We start from the raw sequence: 26,790 nt of genomic DNA on the forward strand, positions 1-26,790 counted from the left end.
TCGAAACCTTAGTTCGTTTGAAACAACAATATTTATTTGTAACTGCAAATTCCCGGTTTAGATCCGAAAAATATAATTTTTGTATGTGTAACAACCGCGATAACCTATGAATTCGGTCATTATTATTTGCCCTTATAATGTTCTTTTTTAATGCTTTATTTATTTAGGAACTTTTATACAATATATATAAACAGTTTCATCGTATCCTAAACTATAACTTACAACGATGTTACTAGAGAGCCGATTCAATATTATACAAAATCTTTCCACCCGTTTCGGTTATGGGAGTTGCACAGTACATTATTTAAAACACCTACGGCAATTCGTAAAACCTGCAGGAATCTCATCAACGCTGCTCTCTGTTGCTTATTGGAATATAACCTTTATATTGCACACCAAATTAATTACCCAGAGGAGACCAGTGCAATTTTATTTGGCGTACACAAAAGTTGTGGCATATTAACTTAATTCAGATGGCCTAAGTACATAAAAATCTACCATACAGGCTGGTGTTTATGCTTAAATTAGTTCGCATAAGCCATACAGTAACTTTGTGTATAAGAATTCGAATTCAAATCCATCTTGTATTTTTAGCTAAGCAAATGTATGTATTTAAAATTGTTACGTTAGTTAAACACACACACACAAAAACACATTCTCATTCGCAACAGCCCAATTCGCCCAGTTTCCACTGAGGAGAATGAGTAAGAAATTCCAGTGATTGCTCTTTATAAATTGACATTTGCGCATGTTTATCATTATTTACAATATCATAGACACAATCAACCTAAAAAAACTGAACGGGCAACTACCATGGATTTTTGTCATCCAAGTTCGCAGAAAGTGTATAAGATATAACATTTACAATAATAATAATAATATAATGACACGCACACACATAGCCCCTCACTATGGAAATCCTGGATCGCGGGTGCCATGGACACACAAATACACATAAATAAAAATTACATCCAAACTCACGAGAGAAATAAAGTATACCATACAAATATTTCTCCCGGCCCGGGAATCGAACCCGGGACCTCTGCGTGGCAGTCCAGGATTGTAACCATGGCCGATGCCACGGAGGTAGTTCAAAATCACAAGTGCATTTTACTTTTAACAAATATTGTATGGCCTATATTTATTTCTCTTGTGAGCTTGGGTGTAAATTGTGGTTGTCTATGGCACCCGTGATAGAAGGTTTCCCTAGTGCGGGGCTCAAAAAAACTGTTGAGTTAACCGGTGGCCAAAAGGCATGGCATTGTACAACGATTTCCACGAATTTAAAAATATGACCGGTGAATGAAGTCTCGCACGAGTGGGTCGATGTGGGCTGTTTGTTTACATGACTCATTTCGGTAAAGTGCATCGAGTAGAGTGGATACGCATTTCTGCAGCCGCGTGTTTATGGGAAAACTACGAAATTAGGTCATCCTGCTATTATTGTCTACTTCGCTACCTTTTTAACAAGCTTTAAAATGTATTTTGAATTCATCGTGGTAAGTTGACTATGCGCACAGATATTACTTAACAGATTGCAAGTTTTTTGGCTTGATAATATCGATTTGGCAATGAAATTTCCTGATTGGTTTATATCTATATGTGTTCGGCAGATTTTTATAATATGATTCTCATAAAAGTTGCGTTACAATAATAACTACATTTACTCATAACTCCGATGCAATTTATAAGAATAAGATTCCAGATAAACACGTCAATAGCGGGCTTTACACAGACGCTCTATCGCGCGTGATACAGCAATCATGCGCGATTGAGTGGGCGTGTAAACACTGAAGGAAAAGGGAAAGACTGCGCGATTGCGCTCATCAGTCGCGCGCGCAATCGTTCACTCCAACACTCGCCAGTTTCACCCGGTGTATTATTTAGACGCTCTTTTAGTTGTAACAAAAATGAACACGAGCAACTGCGCGCGAATCAATGGTAGTTTAAAAAACTTCAAACAGATAATCGCGCACGATTGCGCGTACAGGCTTTCTCCTGATCACGCGCGATAAAGTGACTGGGTAAAAGGGGCTAATTACCTGGTCTCAAATTGAAACACCTAGAGCGGAACCAGTTTAAAAAAGTTTGCTTCTCAAATTGGTCCTACCGGGAGTCAACGTTGCCTCAAAGCTTTAAGTCGCAAAGACACTGCAATTACATTACACCCGTCCGTCACCTTGAGATTTAAGTTGACAAGTTCCAAGTGCCTGTAATTTCACCAGCACTTCGATATCTGAACGCAGCAATGCTCACACACTGTTTGGCGGCAAAAATATGTAAGGTGGCAGTACTTCCCTATGTTAATTTTTTCACAAGAAGCTCGAAACACAGAGAATTATCGTCCATATAAATACACGGAATTAGACCCGCCGCGGTCCCGACCCGACCCGCACCCGTTCTCTTATTGTGTTATCGGATTCCTTAAATATGTCGTACGGTATACGGTATCATAATTTTGAATAATCAAAACTTCAAACTAGAATCATTATTCTCACAACGTAACCGCGGAAATGTTCCTTTAAAAAAAATTGACATGACTCTACGGTGCGTCACCTAGAGCTAGATAACTTCTTTCACAAGGAGCTCTACCGCTACGAAATTAATTTCTAGGCAATGCTTCTTAAAAAAATAAAAATGTTCACCTTAAAGTACGAGTGCATCCTATACATGTGCCGATGATCTTTCACGGGGTGCAGCGTGATGGCTCGGTGCACTTCTCGCTTCTTGAGCCGGCCAGTATACGCCTCCGCGCCGCTGCTATTATGGTGCAAGATCGTCTGCATCTGAAATTTGGATTTAATACAAATTTGGGAGTTGTCAATAAAGCACTTAACATTACGCACTTAGCATTCATCAATTATATTCAAATATTACGAGGAGTAATTTTACTAATTATATTAAAATATAACATCAAGTAGAAATTCTCATCAAGGTTCGTGCTCTCGAACATCGTGCCTTCTGGTCTGAAGAAGGCCAATGTTTCCCCTTTTTATGGCTAAACTTGTTCTTTGGAGGAAATAGCTGACAGTCCTTCCTGGTCAAAGAAGGCTACATTGAGACAAATTCCAAAAACCTTTTCGAGGACTTTCACCTGTGGCCCCATGGATACGAGGTTCCACCAGTAATAGCACAAAACTGACATAAAAGTTGATTGTATTTGGGTCCGCTGCTGTTTTCGGCAGATTTAGCAGAGGCTCCTTCTATCCGTGCTTGCGTGAACATAGGAGATACGGTCTCCACTCGGTATCGGTTTAAATGGATCAGATCCATGTAAGACAAATGTATGATGACTAAAAACATTGTATTTCAGTCTGAGCGTGTTTCTTAATTGCGAATATGACAACACCATGTCATCAATCATATGTTGTAAATAGCGATGTAGCGATAAAGCCAAGACATGATTTATTTATTTTTAATGCCTTCCATCATATTGAATTGCCACTTCACAACAAAGTGGTAGTAGCTACAGCCAGGGCAGTTCTGGCTGAAAATCAGTGTTGTGCAAACCAGCCTGCACAGCGTACACTAAATTCAGAATCCACGCCACACAGTTATGCATTAGAGAAGTTACACACGCGATTTTAAGCAGCGATGCAAATGCGATGTAAGCGCGCGACTACAGCGATAAAAACGCGCGATTGCATCGCTACACTTGGTATGTATAGGCGATTGCATCGATGCAATCGCGTGTTTGTGTCGATGCAATCGCGCGTTTGTATCGATACAGTCGCGCGTTTGCATCAATGCAATCGCCTACAAATCGCAAGTGTAGCGAAGTAATCGCGCGTTTCACGAACGCGAGTTTGCATCGCTGCTAAAAATCGCCGTTAGCGTAAGTGTAACCAAAGTTGTATTTTGTTTGTTTTCGTTGTTATCTAAATATAAGAATTTATGTATGTTTTCTGTTTTTTGTGTGGCAAATAAATGGAATAATTACAGTTCTTTGGAGAATGAATGTAAAAATGACACACGTTAGTTCGCTGCACTGCTTGCGTTCGCATGAAATCATCCTCAAAATGATTATATGGAAGGATTTTTTTTAATCATTGTTTTCTGTACGAGGTTTGCTTCTATCGAGTCCATTGTGTAAAAGTTAAAAATGAAATAACATTTTACGTCGTGATTGTACAATCGTTGTTTACATTTCGAGTCATGCGTAATACGAGGTGTTGTGTGCTGTGGTTTATCTCAAGATCAATGCGTGAAGGTCTTTACTTTAGCTACTTTACTTAAACGTTGAATTTTGTAAGGGTACACAATGCGTGAAACCAAAGTATTACGGCATAGTTGACATTGAAGTTCTAATACATTTTTATTGGTATGTGGTTTAATGTTAAATGCTAAAAGAACGTAATTGGCTTTCGAATGCGTACATTCATGAATAGGAAGATTTGTTCGAAGAAAACTAACTCCATTTAACTGCCTCCATGGCCGAACGATTACCATGCCGGACTGCCACGTAGAAATGCAACCTTGTGAGCAGACTTCACAGGATGAGAAGTCAAGATGCTTGAAAAATAACCTTTTACTTTTGTTCAAAATCTAACAGAAATAAAAAAAAACTGTATTGGTATATCGTCACTTTAGAGTAAAAACCTCGCATACGCGTTTTCACATAGTGCGTTTTTTTTTGTAAAAGAAAAACTGATAAACTTCTTGCTAAAATGTGTTATTAATGTAAATTTAATATAGTATCTGAAAGAGGTATAATTCAACTGATTAAAATGCTAACTACAAAACATTATTACTACATTTTACATCACCTTTTATATTCGTTCTGAAAAATTACAAAGAAATCACGTAACATTTAACTGCCTCCGTGGCCGAACGGTTACCATGCCGGACTGCCACGCAGAGGTCCCAGGTTCGATTCCCGGGCCGGGAGAAATATGGCATACATTTACTTCTCTCGCGAGTTTGGGTGTAATTTGTGGTTGTCTATGCGTGTGTCCAAGACACGCATGACACAGGGCTTCCCTAGTGCGGGGCTATGTTGAGTGTGTGTGTATTATAAAAAAAAAAAGTTTTTTAAAGTGTCTGTATTTAGTAATCTACATTTGTGCTAAGTTAGTGGATTATTGGAACTACCTATCAGTGGCGTGGCGTGAAAATTGTAGTTAGTAAAGCCAGAGTAAAACAAAAAGCACTTCCCTTAAGAAAAAGTAGTGCCTTGCCGACACTTAAACAGAACTTATTAGCGCACAAGGTACTAATATACTTCATTTTGCTGGTTAACTTATTCTAAACATAAAATTTTGTACAAAATGTAGTATTTGATAATACGTGGAAAATTTTAGGCAAGCCGGTGAAAATCGAGTTACATGGACGCCTCGCCACTGCTACCTATTTATTTTTATTGTATAATTCCTTTCGGAACAGCCCGTCTCGTATCACATGTCCACCTATTCACCATAAAAGTTCACTAACGGACTGTCCTCCCCATAATTACATTTTAAAGCTTGTTTGTTCCTTCCCCATGTACATACCTTTAGGAAATTTATTGGTATTTATTTTATTAGTATCTGTGTGTTTAATAATTATTTTAGGTTGTTTCGCATTTCAGCTCTATTCATAGAACAATAAGGTCTTTAATAAAATGATATAGGTACCGACATAGTGTTATTTGTTGTTGATTCCGTGAACAGAAAACAATTATGAGTAAACTGTCAATTTTGTCGATTTATTGCTACCTACCTGCTTGACCTCGAATCAAGCTTGATAGTACGTTATTATTTTTTCAATTTACTATGCATATTGTGTTTGCTTATTGACTTCCCTGACGTACGTTAAGTCAATCTGTTTTTTTACGTATGTAATCATAATGTAAATATTTAAACTATTTAATTATTTATTATTTAACAAGGCAATAAGATACTTTGAAAGTCGAATATTACCTCAGCTCGATTAAAATTCTGTCCCATACTGAATCGGTTCCATTGCCTAAGCCACGGAACGAACCAGCGGACCTCACGAATTTTTCTATGTGCTTGCGTCGTGTCTTTGTATTTAGATTTTTAACGACATTTTAGTCGTAGCGCCATCATTTATCACCCAGTTAGTACCTTTACAGCTACCAGTCCTGGCGAGAGAATTTCAATTGATATTCAATTATTTTTTTGTGAAATTACCCCACTAGTTTGTTCTCTTTGACTCCCAATTCAATAAAAATTCAAAATACAGCGAATAGCGACATCTCTTGCCAGAACAGAGCAGTTTTCTTGAAAAATTTCGAGGCAAGTTTGGGTTTTCTTTCTATCGTGAAAATTTTTAGGAATCGAGTTTTGACACCGTATAATTTTAATATATATTTTATCCAAACTGATTGATTCAACAATTTCACTGCCGTGCGAAATCAACCAAAGCCATTTGAGGTTGTATCGACGCATAAGGACTTTACTACTTAAACCAGGACTTCAATGTTCTTCTTCATATATGTATGTGACAAGTATAGTTCTAATTTATACGTAGTGCAACGCAGTTGATTATAGTATGATTTTATAGAAAGAATGGGTTCTGAGACCCCACGGACCTAAGGTCTTAACTACAAAAAGTGGAAATGAGTCGTCGGATTCAAAGACCAGCATGCTGATTTTGAATCCGAGCGAGAAGATGAGCCTAATTCCTACTATATCTTTCTAATTTGTGAGTTAAATCAACAATTGTTCCGATTAGAAATGTCAAAAGTTTCCGATCGACCAGTTGTGAATCGCAATTACGCGCCTCGACTGGAAAAAGACGCATTTTCCAATCGGGAGAGGCAATCAAAATCAAGCTGCTGGAAATCTACTCCCGGTCTCCGTCCAACACGGTCCAAAACAATTACTGTATAATAAGTAATACTCGACCTAATCAAAAGACAATGTGAAGTATGAAGCTTCATTCGCGTTATGCATCTCTCAATTTGGTCGAGTAAAGTAAGTAATACTTATTTGACAGCAATTGTTTCTGACGGACGTCGGACAGAGAACGTGATTAGACCCCTAGCAGGTCGATTCAGAACCTTACGATAAGTCTGTTGTCGACCGATTCGATTAGATATCGTACGATTTCTTTTAATTTTTATTCACAATAACCGAATCGAACGTCAAGCTGTCGTATTCGAAACCTAACCGATTTACGATTACGATTACTCGTACTTCTCAACCGGCAAAGGCTACGAACGTTATTCAGAACACAGTTATCGAATGAAAGTTACTGAACGTCCTATTGTTTACAAAGCAAGAATATGCCAGCCAAATTTGGAATCCACGATACGATACTTATATTTCGCGTTTAGAAAATATTCAAAAAAAATTTATTCGTTTTCTTTGTTACCGTACAAATGACTCTAACAATACTTTTAGCTATTACTCCCTTTGTAAGAAGCACCATCTGTTACCTCTAGTATTACGTCGTGAGATAGGTGACTTGATGTTTCTATTAAAAATAGCATCAAGCTCCATAGACTGTCCAGAACTGCTATCTCAGTTATTGCTGAGAGTCCCCTGTAAGTCATTAAGAAATAATTCGCTATTGTATCTACCACCAACTCATACCAATTATAGACAGGACGAGTTTATGTGGCGTGCCAGCAGTAACTTTAATGAATTGTGTAAAATCATTAACCTAGATTTATTTAATACAAGTGTGACTTCGGCGAGGAATGCATTGGTGAGGCATTTTTGTGACTCCTGTTGATGTTTACTTTTTAATTTTTCTCTATGTTTGTAATTGATTATTTTTTCTTTCTTGAAAATTGTGTGCTACAACTTGAAAATCGATTGTTATTTGTGAGGACCTGTAATTGGCTTTATGTCGTTATTATTATTACTTAATTTAGTTTTAAGCTGTTGGTCTTCCTAATAAATAAATAAATAAATAAATAAATGAAAATCTTTTATTATTTTAAATAAAATCTGGATTTTGTTCAATTTTATTAATTTATTTTAATGTAAGACTAATGCATTCCTATATATTAGGCCTTTAAAGTCTTGATAATGTATCTTCATTTCTCATTTTTCATATAATCTATATTCGCGACTAACTCCATAAACGTTGTTGCATAACGAACGCGAATGTTCTGAATAGCTCGGAAAGCGCCCTTCAATTCGAAAACGATATCCAACCGAAATATTCGGTTAAGATATCGAGGAGTTCTGAATCGGGGTCCTGGTACGTAATTTTAGACGTTCGTTGATAATACGATTCCTAAATAATAAAATAAACGATCTATATTGCTGTTGAACCAAACGTCACTCAGTCCTACATATATATTGATAAAAACACAACATTTATTGGCACATATATTAATTAAAGTCCCCTTATCAATCAGATAACGTGCATTTTGAAACACTAGTTTAGATAAATGTATTTTTAATGACTGCTCTGATTATAGTTAAATATTATTTGTAATTAAAGTTTTACAAAACTTAATTTTTTTAAAAGGAAACCATAAAGCTTTGTATTATTTATTATTATTATGACATTATTATTTAACGAAATTGTCGAATTTGTAAAATATCACCTCGGCCAGAGTCTCTACTACAGCTTTGTGTCTTTTAAGTGGAAAAGTGTGGAACTCCTAGACTAAGGAGCAGTCAGTTTTTTTATGGTTAAAATAAGTACGCATTTGACCATCTCTCCATATGGAAAGTAACGGTGAGGTCATGAAGGAGCTTGCACGCTTATATAATGCCTATTCACTCTCGCCTCGAAAAGGCCAAGTTATAGCATTCAGGGAACAAACAGTTTGTCTCTTAAAAAGTAAAGGGTAATCAAAAGATCGCCAGCTATCTTTTTACTTTACTAGTAGTAGAGCCCCTTGTGAAAAAGTTTGTCCAGGGAAGTAGTCCTGTTTCTGCCGCCAAGTATTAATGTGAACATTACTGCATTCCGGTTTTGAAGGGTAAAGGGTGCTGATGAAGTTACAGGTACATAGGATTGTCCATTTATATCGCAGGTTGACGGGCGCAGTAGCAGTGCCCGTCAGATGTTTGCAATTTAAAGCTTGGAGAGAAAGAGTGGCACAGCAACTGCTATGGACAGGCGTGTCGCTTACGACCAGCGCAAGAGTTGTGCGTCCCGTCATTAGGTAAAAATTCATAACATCATCACAATTATTCCCACCACTAATTACGACATTGTGTACATAAGTTTTTATAACTTAATACCGTCGTACTGCAGTCAGCTTTGTATAAAAAGCTCGAAAATAATAAAGCAAGGCTACCCACACGTTAGGATGTTTAGAATATCTGATGTCTGGATACATTCAGAGGCTGGCCTAGTTTTAATGTTTGTGTTATTCTAGCTTATTCGACTGAATCGACGCCTACGAAAATTTTATTAAGTGGGTTTTATGAAGGATACAAGTGAATTATGCTTACAACAACAACAACACAGCGCCAATTCTCTTATTATGTTTGCTTAATTTATTGTAATATACTTATTACATTATTCTAAGCTTATTATCTTATTCTCATTTGAGAACAAAAAAAGGACGTCAAACCCTGTTAATCAATAAATGATCCAAGCGATCATGTATTTTTTTTGTCTTTTGCAAAAATCTTATTTTTATTTTTTTCATCGTGGTCAACCCATTTTACCCACAGCTGGGTACGGGGTCCCAAATGGATCATCATTCACCATTACCGAGAGTTATTATTACTACAAAATTATCACAAATAACGTAGCATAGGAACTATAGTCAAGACACGTTCCGCCACAGCGAAATGAACCGTCGTGGACCGTCAATTGAAAAAGCAACCGTTCTCTCAATAAACTAAAATCTATTATTCAATACTGAGTAAATAATTATCACCAATGAAGGGGTGCACGAACGAAATCTCCCCATAATACTTACTTTCACATAAGTCTGGCGAATCCTGGGCAACAGCCTCACGCCGATTGGTAAATATTTTCTAATATTTTCTAAATATTATTATTATTTTTATAGGAAGACCTATATTCACCTAGAATGACTTCCTAAGACACGACATGGAGTACTACCAACTTAACGAAGACGGCTGGATGGAACTATCTACGTATAAGGGTAAATTTAGACTATTAGTTGAAGAAATATTTAGAATCCCGGAAACTGACACCGAATCTGACGGGGATATAAATGTTACAACTCGTGTTCTATGGACGAAAATACAAACTCATCCAATAAGAACCACTACAGCATCAAGAATCTCAACACCATCGACGCTCATTCCTATCAACACCACCTAACCACCTACCCAAATAACTAACTACCCCTACCCAAACATCTAACTACCTACTTTCTGTCACGCACTACATTGCGGGCAGGAATCTGGCCACAATCCCGGGCGTGTCACTCCCTTAAACTATGCCCCCTGGTATATCCAGCTTTTCTGAGTCAGAGTTACTGTGGTTGGGTGTGGTGCCAATAAGCAATGAGCAAAAAAGAAAAAACAAATACGCGATTTTGGATACGAAAAAAAAACTGTTCTTTCCAATGTGTAACAATCGCAGAAACCTAAAAACCTAATTGCACAAAATTTATGACACCTGTCGATTATCGGATTTTGATAAAGGTCGAGCTAATAATATAATAAAATGTAACCATATTTTAGTTTATAAGACTAATAGGTACAGAAGCCACCTTCTCATATATTTCAGTAATCATAACACTGTGATTGGCCGGTTTGCATATTCTAACGTATTTATTCACGTGATATTAATCTCCTGTGATTGGTCGTTTCGAAATGCGAATCGCATTCATAATTACGAACGTTTAGGAATACTTTTGATTCTTCAAGGAGTAGGGCACGTGGGCGTAAACACAGGTATCCTAACCGGTTAGATGACCTAGCCAATGTGAACACAACGAGAAAGTACAACCCTGCCGTTACCATGGCTTGTTTACTGAAGTAGTATTTATTACTTGACTAAAGTATAGAGGAGGCGGTTGACGGATATTGTTCGAGGTCCATTTTCTCGAGAGGCTCGTTTCGTCATACTAGTCTAACTACTAAGTAGGTCGGTATTATAATTTACATGGGCTTTATGTAAACTATACTTACGAAATACCTTGGAAAAATTTCGCACGTTTGAACCAATGAAGCATTAAATGAAAAAAAAAAAAATCAGTTTTCTAAAAATGAACATTAGGTTTCTGAAAATAAATTTAAAACTTAAAAAGCGAGATTTTCGTTTTGTGATGTTATTGGTGTCAACTTGCGGTTTGTACATCGATCAATTTTAATATCGCGTGTCTGGAAGACGGCGAATGAATGTAATGGTTTGAATACTTCAAGTTGTTGTAGTGTCCTATTCCCAGGACGACGACGTTTAACTTGTTAGCTAGAGGTTATTATTAGGTAATTTTCAGGTTAGTTTTCTCCATTTAATTTCGGTGGCAATTTTTATTATTTAAACATTCTAGAATGTAACGATGAAGTTTTATTTAAATATTCTTCGTGATTGCAGTGTCCGGCGTCCTTTAGAGTAAAAAAAAATAGCATAGACCACATATCGCCGTCTTGAAAAGCTCGTATAAAAATAATAAATAAAATAAATAACGCACACACTCAACATAGCCCCGCACTAGGGAAACCCTATGTCGCGGGTGCCATGGACACACACATAGACAACCACAAATTACACCCAAACTCACGAGAGAAATAATTATAGGCCATACAAATATTTCTCCCGGCCCGGGAATCGAACCTGGGTCCTCTGCGTGGCAGTCCGGCATGGTAACCGTTCGGCCACGGAGGCAGTTACGTGATTTCTTTGTAATTTTTCAGAACGAATATAAAAGGTGATGTAAAATTTAGTAAACACAATAATGTTTTGTAGTTAGCATTTTAATCAGTTGAATTATACCTCTTTCAGATACTATATTACATTAATAACACATTTGAGCAAGAAGTTCATCAGTTTTTTTTTTTACAAAAATCAGTAAAAACGCACTATGTGAAAACGCGTATGCGAGGTTTTTACTCTAAAGCGACGATATACCAATAAAGTTTTTTTTTATTTCTGTTAGATTTTGAACAAAAGTAAGAAGTTATTTTTCAAGCATCTTGACGTCTCATCCTGTGAAGTCTGCTCACAAGGTCGCCTTTCACAGTTATTCAGTTTAGTCAAGAGAAAGTCGCACGCGCATGTTTGCGGGGCGTCGTCGTTGAAAGGCAGACGGGATCAGATTAGCAGTTTAGCACACAATGCTGTTAATAAAAACTAGTCGATGACATTATCTTAGGAATCTCGTGGTTTCGCTTTCGTCGGAATTTGATCACAGCTGATGATCAAAACTAAATGTAGGTACCTAATATTTTATATAGTGTAATCTTAAACGTAATACTTAATTGCCGCTGTGGCCGAACGGTTACCGTGCTGGTCTGCCACCCAGAGGTCTCGGGTTCGATTCCCGAGCTGGGAGAAATATTTGTACGAAAGTAATACATTTATGTACAGTATGTTTAATAGACCAATTATATGTTATATTATGATACTTACTGTTCAAAGTGGGTGCTCCAAAACATTTGATAGTATTTCAGACAAATAGATTCATATTTTAAACATATAAAGGCATGTCTAACTAAAGCGATCATGCGGTGCTTTGAGCGGGACAGTTCCGCTTTCAGGCTTCGTGTCCTGCTGTCCCCAAAATTCTTAAAAGTGTAGCGCTTTCAGAAAACAGAACACCCGTGGGTAACAATAAATGTTTCAAAATGGCGCGAAAGCGAAAAATATATTGAAAAGTCGTAAGGGAAAATGGCCTTTTTAAAATGTCGTAAGGAAAGTTTTATCGTAAGGGAAAATGACCTTACGACAAAATGTCTCTTAGGACATTTCGAATTTCCACTGTCGATAAAAGGGTAATAATTTCGTCGATATATCGAATTTGGAATGTCGTAAGCGATATTTTGTAGAACATTTTCCATTACGACAAAATATTCCTTACGACATTTCGAATTTCCACTGTTGTATGTATGAAGTGGCTGGCTTTATGTATGTATATATATATATATATATATATATATATATGATACCAGACATACCGAGATACCAGACATCGAGCACCAGACTACACAAGATTAATTCTATTTTTTTTTTTTAATTTATGATTCATTAAACAATTTTAGCTCTTTACTTTTTTATCATTAAACTTTTCGAAACTATCATAAATATGTCTTTTACTTTTATTTTAATAATTAATAATAAATTAATTAATAATTAATTACTATTAATTATTATAAATTAATTAATTAAATATTAATTAATATTAATTAATTTACAGGTGTCCCGTTTTAAGGAAAAAAAAATAATAGCCACGTTATTGTATAACATGTAATGTAACTAACTACACAGTGACCTCCACATTTAAGAACAACAATAATCATTACAAAAAAAACACACAAAAGAGTCAAACGAATAAAACTTGTTTTGAATTGACTAGCGAAATATTAAATTAACAAGTAGTCAATTTATCTCAATTTGCTCAATAAAAATACACTCTTTATATCAATGATTGCTTGTTTGACCTATTTCTTTAAAAGTCGAGTATATCGACCTATTTACATACGAATAATTATTTTAATATGTATTCGTTCTTTTAATTTACGATTGCACTCCTGTATATAATTCAAAAGGTCAGTGTAAATAATATTTACGAAATATAAATACATAAAATGCCCGCGACATCGAACTGTATCTATACCAACAATGTCTTCTAGATAAACTATTTTAATTAAGTCATGATAGCGGGGTTTAACGCATTAAGTAACCTTTACTAGTTATCATTTGAATACAACTCGTGTTATTGTCAATTGACAAAATTATATGACTTATTGATAGTTTCAAACATTTGCAATAGTTTATTATGTGAAAAACTTCGTCCAAAGAAGTACTGCCACCTTAACTATTTCTGCCGCCAAGCAGCATAGTGAGAATTACTACCTTTCAGGGTAAGGGCGCTGGTGAAATTACAGGCACATTGATTTTATCAACCTATGTCTCATGGTGACGGGCGCTTTGGCAGTGCCCCTCTGGTCTTTGTGATTTAAACCACCGAGTGGCACTACAACTGTTTTAGACAGGCGTGTCGCTTACCATCAGGCGCACGTTTTGTTGTCCCGTCTCTTGGTATCATAAAAAAGTCAATGCGGGACAATGGGTAAGGGAAATATCATCGCCTTACTTTCTCAAACTTGTATCTTAAAGCACAAAGTTACTGAAACCAAAAAAATTATTGTATATACAAATTTTGCAGGCCGGTTTTACATCAAATTTCCTTCATATTCGCACACTGGCGTTTACCTATTCTTAAAGTAATGCATCCAAATTAACACCCTTGATAAGAAATTTAGTAAATAGCAAGTTTTTCCATCTGAATCATCACCCTATGTAAGATACGAGTTTGAGAAAGCAGGGCATCGATAAGTTGCCGTCAGATCGGTCATTCTCAGGCTAGTGTGCACTACGTAATTTCAGTAGCCATTTTTATTACTTAACTATTCGATTTTTTATCGTGCAATATTATATAATATTTAATATTATTTAATATTTGACCGTCGTCAAAATGTATAAAAAATTCGTTAAATATGTGGTAGAGATAACATTTATGTGGTTTTAGTTGAATGGTGCAAAGTGGAACCTCTAGGCAGTGACGCGACGTATCCTTGACGAGCATTTTGCCCCTGCTTCAAGCAAAAAAAATACACTAAATTAAATTACAAAAATTCTGTTGACTTCGCAACCAGATCGAAGGAAGGAGAGAGAAAGACTTAGACGAGGTTTTTTTATGATTAAATAAGTGCACTGTTGACCTCCATCTCTTCTGATGGAAAGTAAAGATGAGTTTGACGATAGAGCATGCACGCGTATTTAGAACAGACAATGGAAAAAGTTAATGTCGTCTCATACCCATCTGGAACTCAAAATTAGAACGCTGAACAAAGATGGTTGGCAAGTACCCCACCGACAACAGTCTGACTCTTAAGTAGACATGTGCGGCTGTCATAAAATCGTAAAATGATTTTTCGACCGGGCAGCGGCGGCGGTGTGATCGGTATGAAATCATATAAACAATATTCTAGTGTTAAGAAAATCGCAGAAACTTTGTCTAAATCAAAGTATTGCATTCATTTTCAATGTTTTTGCACTGTGATTGTACGAGCGGGTAAATAGGCACTATTACAAAATAAAATCAAATTAAAAAAACAATGGCATAAAAATAATTACTCTCAATTGAAATCTATTAAGATGTATGTAATCAGGAACGTAATTAATTTTAATTGTACGGAAATATTGTATTAAAAAATAGTAAACAATTAACAAAGAAGCTGATAAAATAAAACATCGCCACGCCGATTTTACGCTGGTCAAATTCTCACATGTCTACTCTAGTCTTAAAAAAAGATGGCAAAAATCGTTAGGTAACATTTTGCAAACGTAACTTATCAATTAATAGATTCGAATAATTGCAGGTTAATTTTCTCTACCTAATTTCAGTGGCAATTTTTATTATTTAGGTATTCGAGTAAATTATCGTGAAATATTAAATAATATTTAATATTTTACGATATAATTTATTATACACTCGAATAGTAAATAATACTTCATAATAATATTCCACAATATTGAAATAATCAAAATTGCCATTGAAATTAGGAAGAGAAAAGTAACGAGAAAATTACCTATTCAGGCTTTCATGTTAAAAAAGCTACGTTAATAGAAATAGAAGTATATTAATTTGCTACTATCATGCAAAATAGTTTTGCTTATGTTGATTTTTTTTTTCATGTAGTTAATTTTCCCACCATTCCTCAGCATAAAATTAATAATATGAACCAGAATGTCTTTACATAATTACACAAAAGTATTAAAATAAAGAACAATTAATAAAGGACAAAAATAATTATTATTAATTTGTATTTAATTTTTTGTTTAATTTTAATTAAGTTTGTATTCTTTTGAATACTCATCAAATCTGTCAATGATTTAAAAAATCAGTTCGGCAAACCAGTTGCTCAACCACGCTGTTCAGAAACTTGAGTATTTTCCGCGTGTGACAGAATAATTTATTATAATCAGTGGTCGGAATAGGGTGTTCCAAATAAACAACATTTATCTAATGTCTAAATATGAGTTTTATATTAATAGTTACTCATATTAATAGTTTAAAAACAAGAATTAAATGGCTCTTCTACATTCGTGAAAATATGCAAAGGCATGAAATCAATCAAACTGAGAATTTCCGGAAATCCGGAATTCGATAATTGTAATTAAATAATATCTGGTGGTTTTTATCGCTCCGTGTCACCTCTTACAGACATTTTAGACATTTATGTACTCATTTGGAACACACTATTCCGGTCATTGAGTTAACTAAAAAACATAATAATATGTACAGGTATGCATAGACTACTACGCAGCAGCACATTTTGTTTATCAAAACAGTTAATACATGGATTAAGATATTCGTTTATGATATCCGTGAAGTTCTTTATTAAATTGTAACAATTCGCATAATCCGTTTTGCGAAATATATTTATGTTGCGAGGCTACGCAACTTGAGACCGATATCGAAAATAATACAAAAATGTCATTTTGTTATTCGAGTAACCTATATATGTCATTGTTTGTCGTTCATAATGTATCTACGTAATTAAATTCAATCATTGTTATCTAATAAGTAGGAAGTACACTTCATTATTGTATTTCATATCGTTGATGATAATTGTTAATGTATAATCCTAGATCAATACGTCTTCATTTGAATTTCCTTGGGATTAGGTTATCGATAATTTTTTTAATTCTATGAAATAATCCTCTTTTAACGGACTTTAAAAAAAGATGAGGCTCTCAGTACGTGTGTATTATATTTTTTGTGTATTTAATCCAACATTTGTGAACCAATTTCCACGATTTTTTTTTTGTTGGAAAGGGCGGTAGTAGCGGTTTTATTCAAATTTGAATCAAATGTTCCACTTCTAAAGGAGGCAAATTAAGGGATGAATCAGGTTTATTGGATTCCAGCGAGTCCGTTAACAGATTGGAATAAAACTTGGCAAATAGATGGAAATCCACAGATTTTTGAGGCTTTTTCTCATATAAAAGTTATAATTATTAAAAGATCACACAACTTCCAATGTTTTAATACTGTGTATATTACAGTTGTCATTGGAATATAGATTTATCAATGTCTTGCTTTTCGTTGTTTGCAAAATTAGTGCTGTTAATCTGTTTTCTGTAATCTGTACCATTACAATAAAAATAAAACGATTGAATATCATTGAATTTTAATCATTTTCAGTTAACTGATTCCAATAAAACTTGACACGTAGATGTAATTCCAATGGAAATAAAATGCTAAAGTGACCTAGAGCTGATCTGTTGATGGAAATGGCAGATAGATGAGAGGAACTCCTCACCAGCGTATAGCAAGTACCGCTCATTTGATTAGTTTTGACGAAGACTTTCATATGTCGAGGAGGCCACGGTAACGAACACATCGAAAGCGGATAAGGTTTTGAGGTTGGTTTTTTTTTAATAAACAAGTTATACTAGCTAGTACGCTAGTACTGCCGCCGTTAGTTGAGATATGCACATGTTAGGGCGCATGAGACATTTTTTCAAAAATTTTGTTAGGTATACTGCCGTGATCTAACAAATGGCCGATGTGTCACTATGTTTATTTTTCCTAGGTGAACAAGGAATAAAGTTATCGCAAGAGAAAATGAGGATTTTTAACCAACTTCAAAAAAAGGAAGAGGTTCTCAATTAGACTGTATGTTTTTTTATTTGTAATTTGTGAACCGATTTTGATGATTCTTTTTTTGTTGGAAAGATGGTACCTGAGAAATGGGCCCATTTAAATTTGAATAAAATATTCCACCTCTAAGGGTATTAAACTTGGGGATGAATGACTTTTGAGGTCGGTTTTTTAAATCCTCCGTACTGAGATTATTCAATTTCATTTCTCTAAAGATTATTTTATCGGTTTTCAGTTTATGTCACATGCGCCCTTTCAACTAACGGCGGCAAAGTAGAGCTCCGTCTGAAAGAATTCGTCCTGAGAAATACCTTACCTGTACCACCTTACCTGTTTCTGCCACCTAGCAGTAATGTGAATATTACTGCATTCCGTTTTGGAAGGATAAGGCTTCTGATGACATTACAGGCACATGGGACTTGTCAACTTATGTCTCAGGGTGAGGAGCGCAGTGGCAGTGCCCCTCAGATCTTTGCGATTTAACGCTCTAAGTGACAGTGCAACTGTTATGAATAGGCGTGTCGCTTAACACCAGGCGCACGACACGTTCGTCACGTCACTTAGTATTTAAAAAAAAAAATATTATTTACATTACTCGGAACACAGCAGTGCTGCTTTGCAGTACAAAAAGGCAGCACGTTAATATCTATTACCTACACATGCAGGTCCTGCACAGACGGATAACCATATCAAAAGTAAACTTTAGCATATGAACTGTAAGCCGTCACAAAGTTTGCAAACGTACTAAAAGCCCATAAAAAGTTAAAGATTCAAAGTCCACTGCAGTATCTTGATTGTTTGCATACATCAATGAGTAGCCGTCATATTTTTTTATCAGCACTACAATTTTTATCTGTCACGAAAGTGAGTACGTATTTGTTATATGTTACCGTAGTACAATTTTTATCACTAAAATTTGTAAAATGATACGGATATCACATTTAATGTAAAAATACAGCTGTCAATTTGCACGTCAAATAAATTTGATTTTATTTACAAAAGAGATTAAAAAAATTTAATTGCCTCAGAAACAGTTTCCCGAGTTAAATCCTTAAGTAAACAAAATAAAAGCAAATACACTTTAAACTAAACTGAAGAGCATTAGAAACACTTTAAACGATACTACGAAACGGGATAAGGGCCACTTAACTACTTAAGTAATTAACGTACACATCATTAACGATGCTTACACTTAACAGCCCTGTTACCCGTGTTTGGGATGTTATAAAAATTACTTTCGAAATTTCATGTCGTAACCGAAGATATTAAAGCACTTTTCCTAAGGAATTCATAAGCAATTCGTAATTCTGGCAAAGACAATTTAAAAGTTTGTGTCCTTACAGTCAATTCGGGTAACTTTGAACATTTTTTGCGTTTTTCTAATAATTTCAAATTTAATTATGTTTCTTAACAAATACTTTATTAACTGAATAGTGTTCTTTTAAGCCCTTTTTTCGTTCTTATAGAAGAAATTTAGTAATTATTCAACAAAACTGTTCTAGATTTGCTCCAAAAGTCACATTCAAAGTTGCCTTGAATTTTGGGTAACTTTGAATAAGATTAGCCTTCGATATGGAAACCGTATATTTACTAGATATTTTACAGTTTGTGTAAGATTATACGACATATTCATATTTTTTAGATGTGAATCTGTCCAAATATTCCTGACAGTGCGTTCAAAAACGACATTTGACTCGGTATTGCCATAATAAAACGAGACGAACTAATTTAGTTGAAATGAAAAACTAATTTTTTTTTAGATTTTTTAATTAATGCGAATAAAAATGAAAATTTTCTGTTTAATAATAAATTCTACGCTTATTTAGCTATCAAACGAGATCAAAATGAATCACCTATAACAATTATTTTAGGCAAAGTAAATACATAACAAAAATCTATTCACCCCACTCCTTGAATAAAATGTCGCCATCAATATAAATACGGCCGCCTTTTCTAGATAGTTGTTGCTCTTTTATAATATTCACAATATCGGCTTTATTAACTTGACATGTCTCAACGTTAGAGGGCCAAGACCAACCTCGTAAAAAGCATTTTTGGAGCACTGAGACAATAATTTCCAAAGGAGTAACTTTTAGAACTCTCCCTGGAAACAGACTACCATCTTCTCTAAAAACACAGTCAAACACATTCAAAGTTACCCAAATTTCTCTGTCTGGTAACGTCGTCAAAATCTAATTCGTTTTACGCGTAAATACAAAACCAAATTAAATTATTCTTTAAAAAAGCGATATATAAACCTCTACTTAAGTGTGGAAACCAAAACGTACCAGTCAATATTCAGATTTATATATTTAATTCCGATTCGAAAACTGAGCAATAAATTACACCAAACTACTTTCGCCAAGAAAAAACTGCGAAAGTTTAAAAAAATACAATTTAACATTACTTTTTTCTTTCATAACTTTCGTTTAACAATTTTGTTCCGATTTACACAGTTTCAATACTAAAAATAAAAGATGCCATACATAAAATAAATTTTTAAATCTTTTACGCAACTACGTTCAAAGTTACACCACGATTCAAAGTTACCCGAATTGACTGTAGCGAAACTGATTTAAATATCATGGGTATAGCAACCCCATGAAATCTCGAAATTGTTTTTTTAAAACCCCGTAGATAGAGCTGTGACATTTTTCAATTCGAATTAAACGCACATTTTTTTGTTTTCGTGTCAGAGCGCTTTACACAAATTGCATTGTACTTAATTACCTGGTGGTAAGCGACACGCATGTCCATAGCAGTGGTGCAATGCCACTCAGAGTTTTAAATTGCAAAGATCATAATTTGGGACATAAGTTGACAAATCCCATGTGCCCTGTAATTTCACCAGCATAAAACCTGACCTTAGGAATGGTTATATTACTGCTTGGCGACAGAAATAGGTAAGATGGCAGTATTTCCTGGACCAACTCTATCACAAGGAGGTCTAATGCTACGAATTGTTATTTTCTACAGAATTTTCTCTCTATATTGGTGGTGTGATAAGTAATATTATAAAAGTAGGTTCAGAGTAGGTATCGAAACGGTATCTTTACGAAACCAGTGCTCGATACTGAAAAAGAAGACAATTGCAAAATATCCATTGTTCGATAATTATGAATGTAACTTTACTTATCTTACTTTACTTTTTAAACAATGGAGAACGGAGACTAAAGGAATTACATGGTTTCTAGCCAATTCTTCACGTTAGAGCGCTTTTCGAAACCCACAGTTTGTTACCTAAATGACAACTACAATAACCAATAACAACAAAGTCTGGTCGGTAGTTTTTGATATATATTAGACCCATCGAGTATATAACCAGAAATAGAGACGAAATGTCATTCAATTCGTTTAAAAACTATTCTGCCAAATCATTACAGTAACAACAGCGCTCTGATTGGTCAGCCCGAATTCGAAATAGTTAACGGGTATCGTCAATTGTTCCGTTTGTTTTGTATTTACATGTTTAGCTGTTTTTCCCACACCACCGAATGGACCAGCCGCCCATAATTAGAGATATTATCTTTATTACAATAAATACAGAATATTTTTGGAATATATGGAGACGTACACACAGGTCAGTTGTTGGCACTGTACTATTTCAGCATTCTAATTTGTGATTTCAGTCCAAACGAGAGTTGATATTTAAAAGTGATATAAGGCCCATTTGCCTAATGAGTTGCCAGGGATGGACGGCCCTCACTTGGACTGTATTTCTGGTTATATACTCGATGATTAGACTTTAAGATATTTAGTTATGTCAATTTAATGTGATATTCGTTTATAAGAAAGTATTTTTAAAAAAGACGAACTTTAACTTGTAACTGTGTCGAAATAAGAATAACTATTGTTATTCTATATTTGACATATTTACTAGGTAACCGTTTCATTTATTTATAAATGAAATGTATCAATTGATTATCATAAGGTGATCATAAGTAAACGAGTGAAAAACAATATTCTAGAGAAGCGCAACTATTTTGCACTATTTCACCGTCACTGGGTTCCCGGAGTCGCAAGGCAATTTACTTCCACTTCGTTTAACATGGATTTCCGCAAAGTAACGCCTGAATCTATTAATATTTACATGAAAACGAGTTTCCACATTCCACATCAAAAGAAGACCGACAACTCCGTGACTTTTGTAGTAGCATAGAGGTCACATAATAGAAGTCGTATTTACATGCTACGTAATGATCTTGTATATGTGACTGCTATCATAAGAAAACATATACAATACCGCGAGAACTCTTCATAAAAAAATAATAAATGTTTATTTCAGGAGTCACAATTATCGACATGGAATTGGGTTGAAGAAAATAACCTTTATGACAATGCAATAAGAACAAAAACGACGTTGTCGATAACGAACGGCACGACTCGACAAGTGAAACTGAAACGTGTTGCGTTATTATTTTTATTATGTTCTTTATATCTACGAAAAACTTTTTGTACATTTCAGAATGAGACGGTCTCCACAAATGCTTGAGACATTTCCTGGCGTGTCTGCCCTAAATAGCCAAATTAAGTAATTCACTATTACTGTGGTCAGGCCATATAATGGATATATTATCATCTGTAGTTTCAGACGCAATTTGCTAACTCAAAACACGTGTCGGACTTCGGAATAATGAACACTCATCTAGATGTTTCAAGTAACAGTTATCGTCGGTCCTGTATTTTTGTACAACCGCTATGAAACCAAAAGTACGTTACCAGCACTTTCCAACAGGGTGATAATTACCAGTGATAATTATCGTTGATAATATAAATACACTTTCATTTTTTTTATATAAAATTAATTGGAACAACAAAATGATACCGCTAGCAATGTCATGCCATGTGTTTGTATCAGAGACGTATCCAAACATGTCTAATGTCAATCTCAAAAAAGTCACAAACCAAATCGTTTTCCCAGTACACACAGCTAACGTTGGTTTTTCAAACATTTTACCTCGTTTATTTAGTTTCTCACTGTTTGTAATTTTAAGTCAAAATAAACTTTGTCATCATGAATAATTATCGGATAATTATCAATGAAAATAAATATTAGGGGTTAAAGTATGAAATTGCCGTTTTATTGCAATAGGTTCTTTGAATTTTCATAGAATCTTCATGGTTTGAGGTTTTCGAATGAAACTTTTTTCAAATGGTTTCTGTGATTTTTTTTTTTTTTTAATTTGAAACATTTGAATATCGACTTTCAATTGTTTTTGTTATTCAATTTAGACAAGAAAGATGGATACTGCGAAAATTCGAGTGATTTTTTAATACGAGTTCCGACGCGGAACTAACGCGGCAGAAACAGCCCGCAATATCAATGCTGCGTTTGGAGAGGGGTCTACTAATGAACGCACCGTGCGATTTTGGTTTAAACGCTTTCGTGATGGAAATTTCGACTTAAAGAACGAGCCACGAGGAAGACCGCCCACACAGGTGAATAACGATGAATTAAGAGAGATAGTGGAAGCCGATCCTAGTCAAACTACCCAGGAATTAGCGGCATGGTTTAACGTTACCTTACCCACAATATTGACTCACTTGCGTCAAATCAATAAAATAAAAAAATACGAAAAATGGGTGCCTCATGATTTGACTGATCTGCAGAAAGAAACGCGTGTTGAAACTTGTGTTGCCTTGTTGAACCGGTACAGAAATGAAGGAATATTGGATCGAATTGTAACATGTGATGAAAAGTGGATTCTTTATGATAACCGGAAAAGAAAAATGCAATGGCTGACCCCAGGTCAAATGCCACAACAGTGTCCTAAAGCAAAACTTACCAATAAAAAGGTAATAGTAACTGTTTGGTGGTCTCAGCATGGTGTTATTCACTATAGTTTTCTCCGATCTGGTCAAGCAATAACGGCAGATGTCTATTGTGCCGAACTCCGAACCGTGTTGACAAAACTAGCAGTAAAACAGCCCCGACTCATGAATCGATCTTCACCATTATTGCTCCACGACAACGCGAGACCTCACACAGCACGAGAAACCATTTTGACCCTTCAGGAACTGCAGTTAGAAACCATTCGTCATCCTCCGTATTCACCAGACCTTGCTCCAACGGACTACCATTTTTTTCGTGATTTGGACAATTATCTACGTGACAAGAAGTTTTCTTCCCAGGAGGCAGTACAAAATGCTTTCACACAGTTTGTGCAGTCTAGATCGTCGGAGTTCTATCGCAAAGGCATTAATAACCTTCCCATTAGATGGCAGCAATGTATAGATAATAATGGCAACTATTTTGATTAAATAAATTTGTTAAAAATTTAAAAAATAAACAATTTAGATTTTCAGTACAAATCGGCAATTTCATACTTTAACCCCTATTATTTTGATAATTTCGGACCTGCTGAATCATTAATTTTATATACTTCTTTGAGATTTTCTGATAAAACGCGCTAAACGCAGAAATGAATAGTTTCTGAGTTAACATCTGTGCCAATAACTACAAAGTGGATAGACTTTAGAAGACAATCATTAATCTAGTTTATATAAACATTTTTTAGATATTCTTCTCGTTATATAGTATTAACTCATTAGATGCACTAAATGTTTGCGAAACAACAAAACAGTCCTCAACTAATTTATCTTGCCAAAAGCTTTAAAATGCCGTTCCTACTTTTTGAACATTTCAGCATCCTTCGATGCAAAACATCTCTATTGTATTTTAATTTGTTAGGAATAATAAAATTGTTGATCACCGTCAGGCTTAACTCTGGTTTTAGTTTTTTTTTATGATACCAAGTGGCGGGACAAACAAGTCGTGCGCCTGGTGGTAAACGACACGCTTATCTATAACAGTTGCAGTGCCATTCAGAGCTTTAAATCGCCAAGATCTTATGAGCACTGCCACTGCGCCCGTCACCTTGTACAAGCACAAGTCTCGTGTGCTTGTACTTTCACCAGTACTCTTATCCTTCAAAACCGGAACACAATAATGCTGACATTACTGCTTGGCGGCAGAAATAGGTAAGGTGGCAGTACTTCCTACCAGCACCCTTACCAGTAATGCTCACATTAATACTTGGTGGCAGAAACAAGTAAACATATAGCTACTTACAATTTTAGTACTTCCCCATACGGACTCTTTCACAAAGACCTCTACAGCTACTATTATTAAACCATATAATATTAGTTTCTCAGAGTAGTAAAGTAATTTATGTATATTTTTACTACTTTATTAGATACTTTAATATTTTATTTATTTATGCATTGTCTTCGGGTTAACAACAGTACACTAACTGTATATAGAATAATTGGACGAAATCTTTCACAAGGAGCTCCACTGCTACGAAATCGTTCGCAGAATCTTTAAACCTCTCTTCAGAAATTTGTCGTTTTTCCACATGTGGTCTTATTACATTAAGGGTTTCTACGGAATACAAGAAACCATGAACACAAAGATAACTGAATCATAATCGTAATAATTCATGCAACGTTTAAGATTGACGTTTCCTCGCGTGTTTGTTAATCTGTAGCGGCCGTGGGCAAGTGGGTGCTTCCTCCAGACGTCTGATTGCAGAAATTGAGACAATTTAAATACGTCCAGACAATTCAGAGATCTTCCGACATTGGTGAGGGTTCGGATATTGCTCTACGAGTCAGTATGAAGTCTATAATAACACCAATAGCATTAGGTGGAGCCAATGCAATCGTAGCCACGAGTTTTAACGCTTTTTGTGCCATAATCGGCAACTCATTGGCAGTTTGCACTTCCTTAATATTTCGGAGAATTTATATGTATCTCAGCGGTGAAACCAATACCGTTACTAAACTAAAAAGGCAACTTACTGGAAATGGACTTTTATGTTTTTGAAAATAAGTTTAAATTTAAAAAAGCGACATTTTCGTTTTGTGACTGTATTAGTATCAAATTTCATAGCTACCATTCCTATTAAAGGCAAATGTTGCTTTGTATATTATAGGAATAGCAAAACGTACTCCGGTTTAAAAAATAAACAAAAAGTGGATCCTTTTTTTGTTGATACAAAGCGACTAATAACGATACGCGAGAGACGTACAAAAAAGTATAATGAGTTTATTGTCGCCATTCGGGAAGGCAGCTCTGATGGCGCCGAAAAACACGCCTTGTCTTGTAAGTGATGCTATAAGATACCTTTAATTTATAAGAGCAATAAAAATGTACTATTATCATTAACCTATCAACAAAATTATCATCATCCTATAACAGAGCACTACTTTAATAACGCTCTCAAATCACGTAAGTGAGACCAATTTTGAGATAAATTATTTTACCACCAAAAACTGATTAATAAATAATCGGTACGTGGTAAATAGATAACATAAATAAAAACATTCGCCTCCCATACGTGAGCAAGTTTAGTTTTCTTTGTTCGTCCCGATAATTTTTTCAAAATTATTTCGTTAACTTTTTGAATGGTTACGTCCTTTAGTACGACCATTTTGCGTTACCACAATGGTCGTTTTTAAATGTATTTCCTTTATTTTGTGTTTTATCCTAAGTATATTTGATTTTTTTGTTATCATTCTGTCATGTACATTTTGTTATAAGGTTACCAAATAAATTGTTTGTCTTTCTTTCTTTCTTGAAAAATAAATGCAGGAGTGAAGCGAAACTTTTAACGTGCTGGAGTACAATTCTAACAGTATTGAATGTAAGCAAGGATTGGCAATTTTTTCTAATATCGCCATGCCAATGACCTGGTCGATGGCCTGCAAAACAAATTGGTAATTTCGACAATTTATTGCAGCGACAATTGAAAGCGTTTTTATTGTTGTGATTATAGTTAATTACGAATTGTGAAATTCCTATCACGTATATGTGCACAATATACTTAATATTATAAATGCGACAGTGACTCTGTTAAGTTTTCATGCCTAAACTGCTGAAACAATATTGATGAATTTTGATATAGAGATGGATGGGAGCGAAATCGCGGGCACCAGCTAGTTTCTTATACAGGGTAAAAACACCACGACAGGACACTTTGGGTAGGAGAGCTCTATACCTAACAGAAAAAAATAATTTGACTTGGTTAAAGTCTATTGGTTTTCCAATTATTGGCACT

General features: G+C 35.1%; 1 protein-coding gene across 1 annotated transcript in view; it reads right to left on the reverse strand.

The window, feature by feature from the left end:
* LOC113234698 (chondroitin sulfate synthase 1) overlaps window positions 1-26,790 on the reverse strand; it is an 88,037-nt gene that overhangs the window by 9,444 nt on the left and 51,803 nt on the right. The window contains exon 2 of the mRNA XM_026470139.1: window positions 2,646-2,786. Within this exon, the coding sequence (XP_026325924.1) occupies window positions 2,646-2,786 (141 nt within the window). The remainder of the gene's footprint in view (window positions 1-2,645; window positions 2,787-26,790) is intronic.

This window comes from Hyposmocoma kahamanoa, unplaced genomic scaffold, assembly GCF_003589595.1.
Source record: "Hyposmocoma kahamanoa isolate Upper Pololo Valley unplaced genomic scaffold, ASM358959v1 86, whole genome shotgun sequence".
Lineage (NCBI taxonomy): Eukaryota > Metazoa > Arthropoda > Insecta > Lepidoptera > Cosmopterigidae > Hyposmocoma > Hyposmocoma kahamanoa.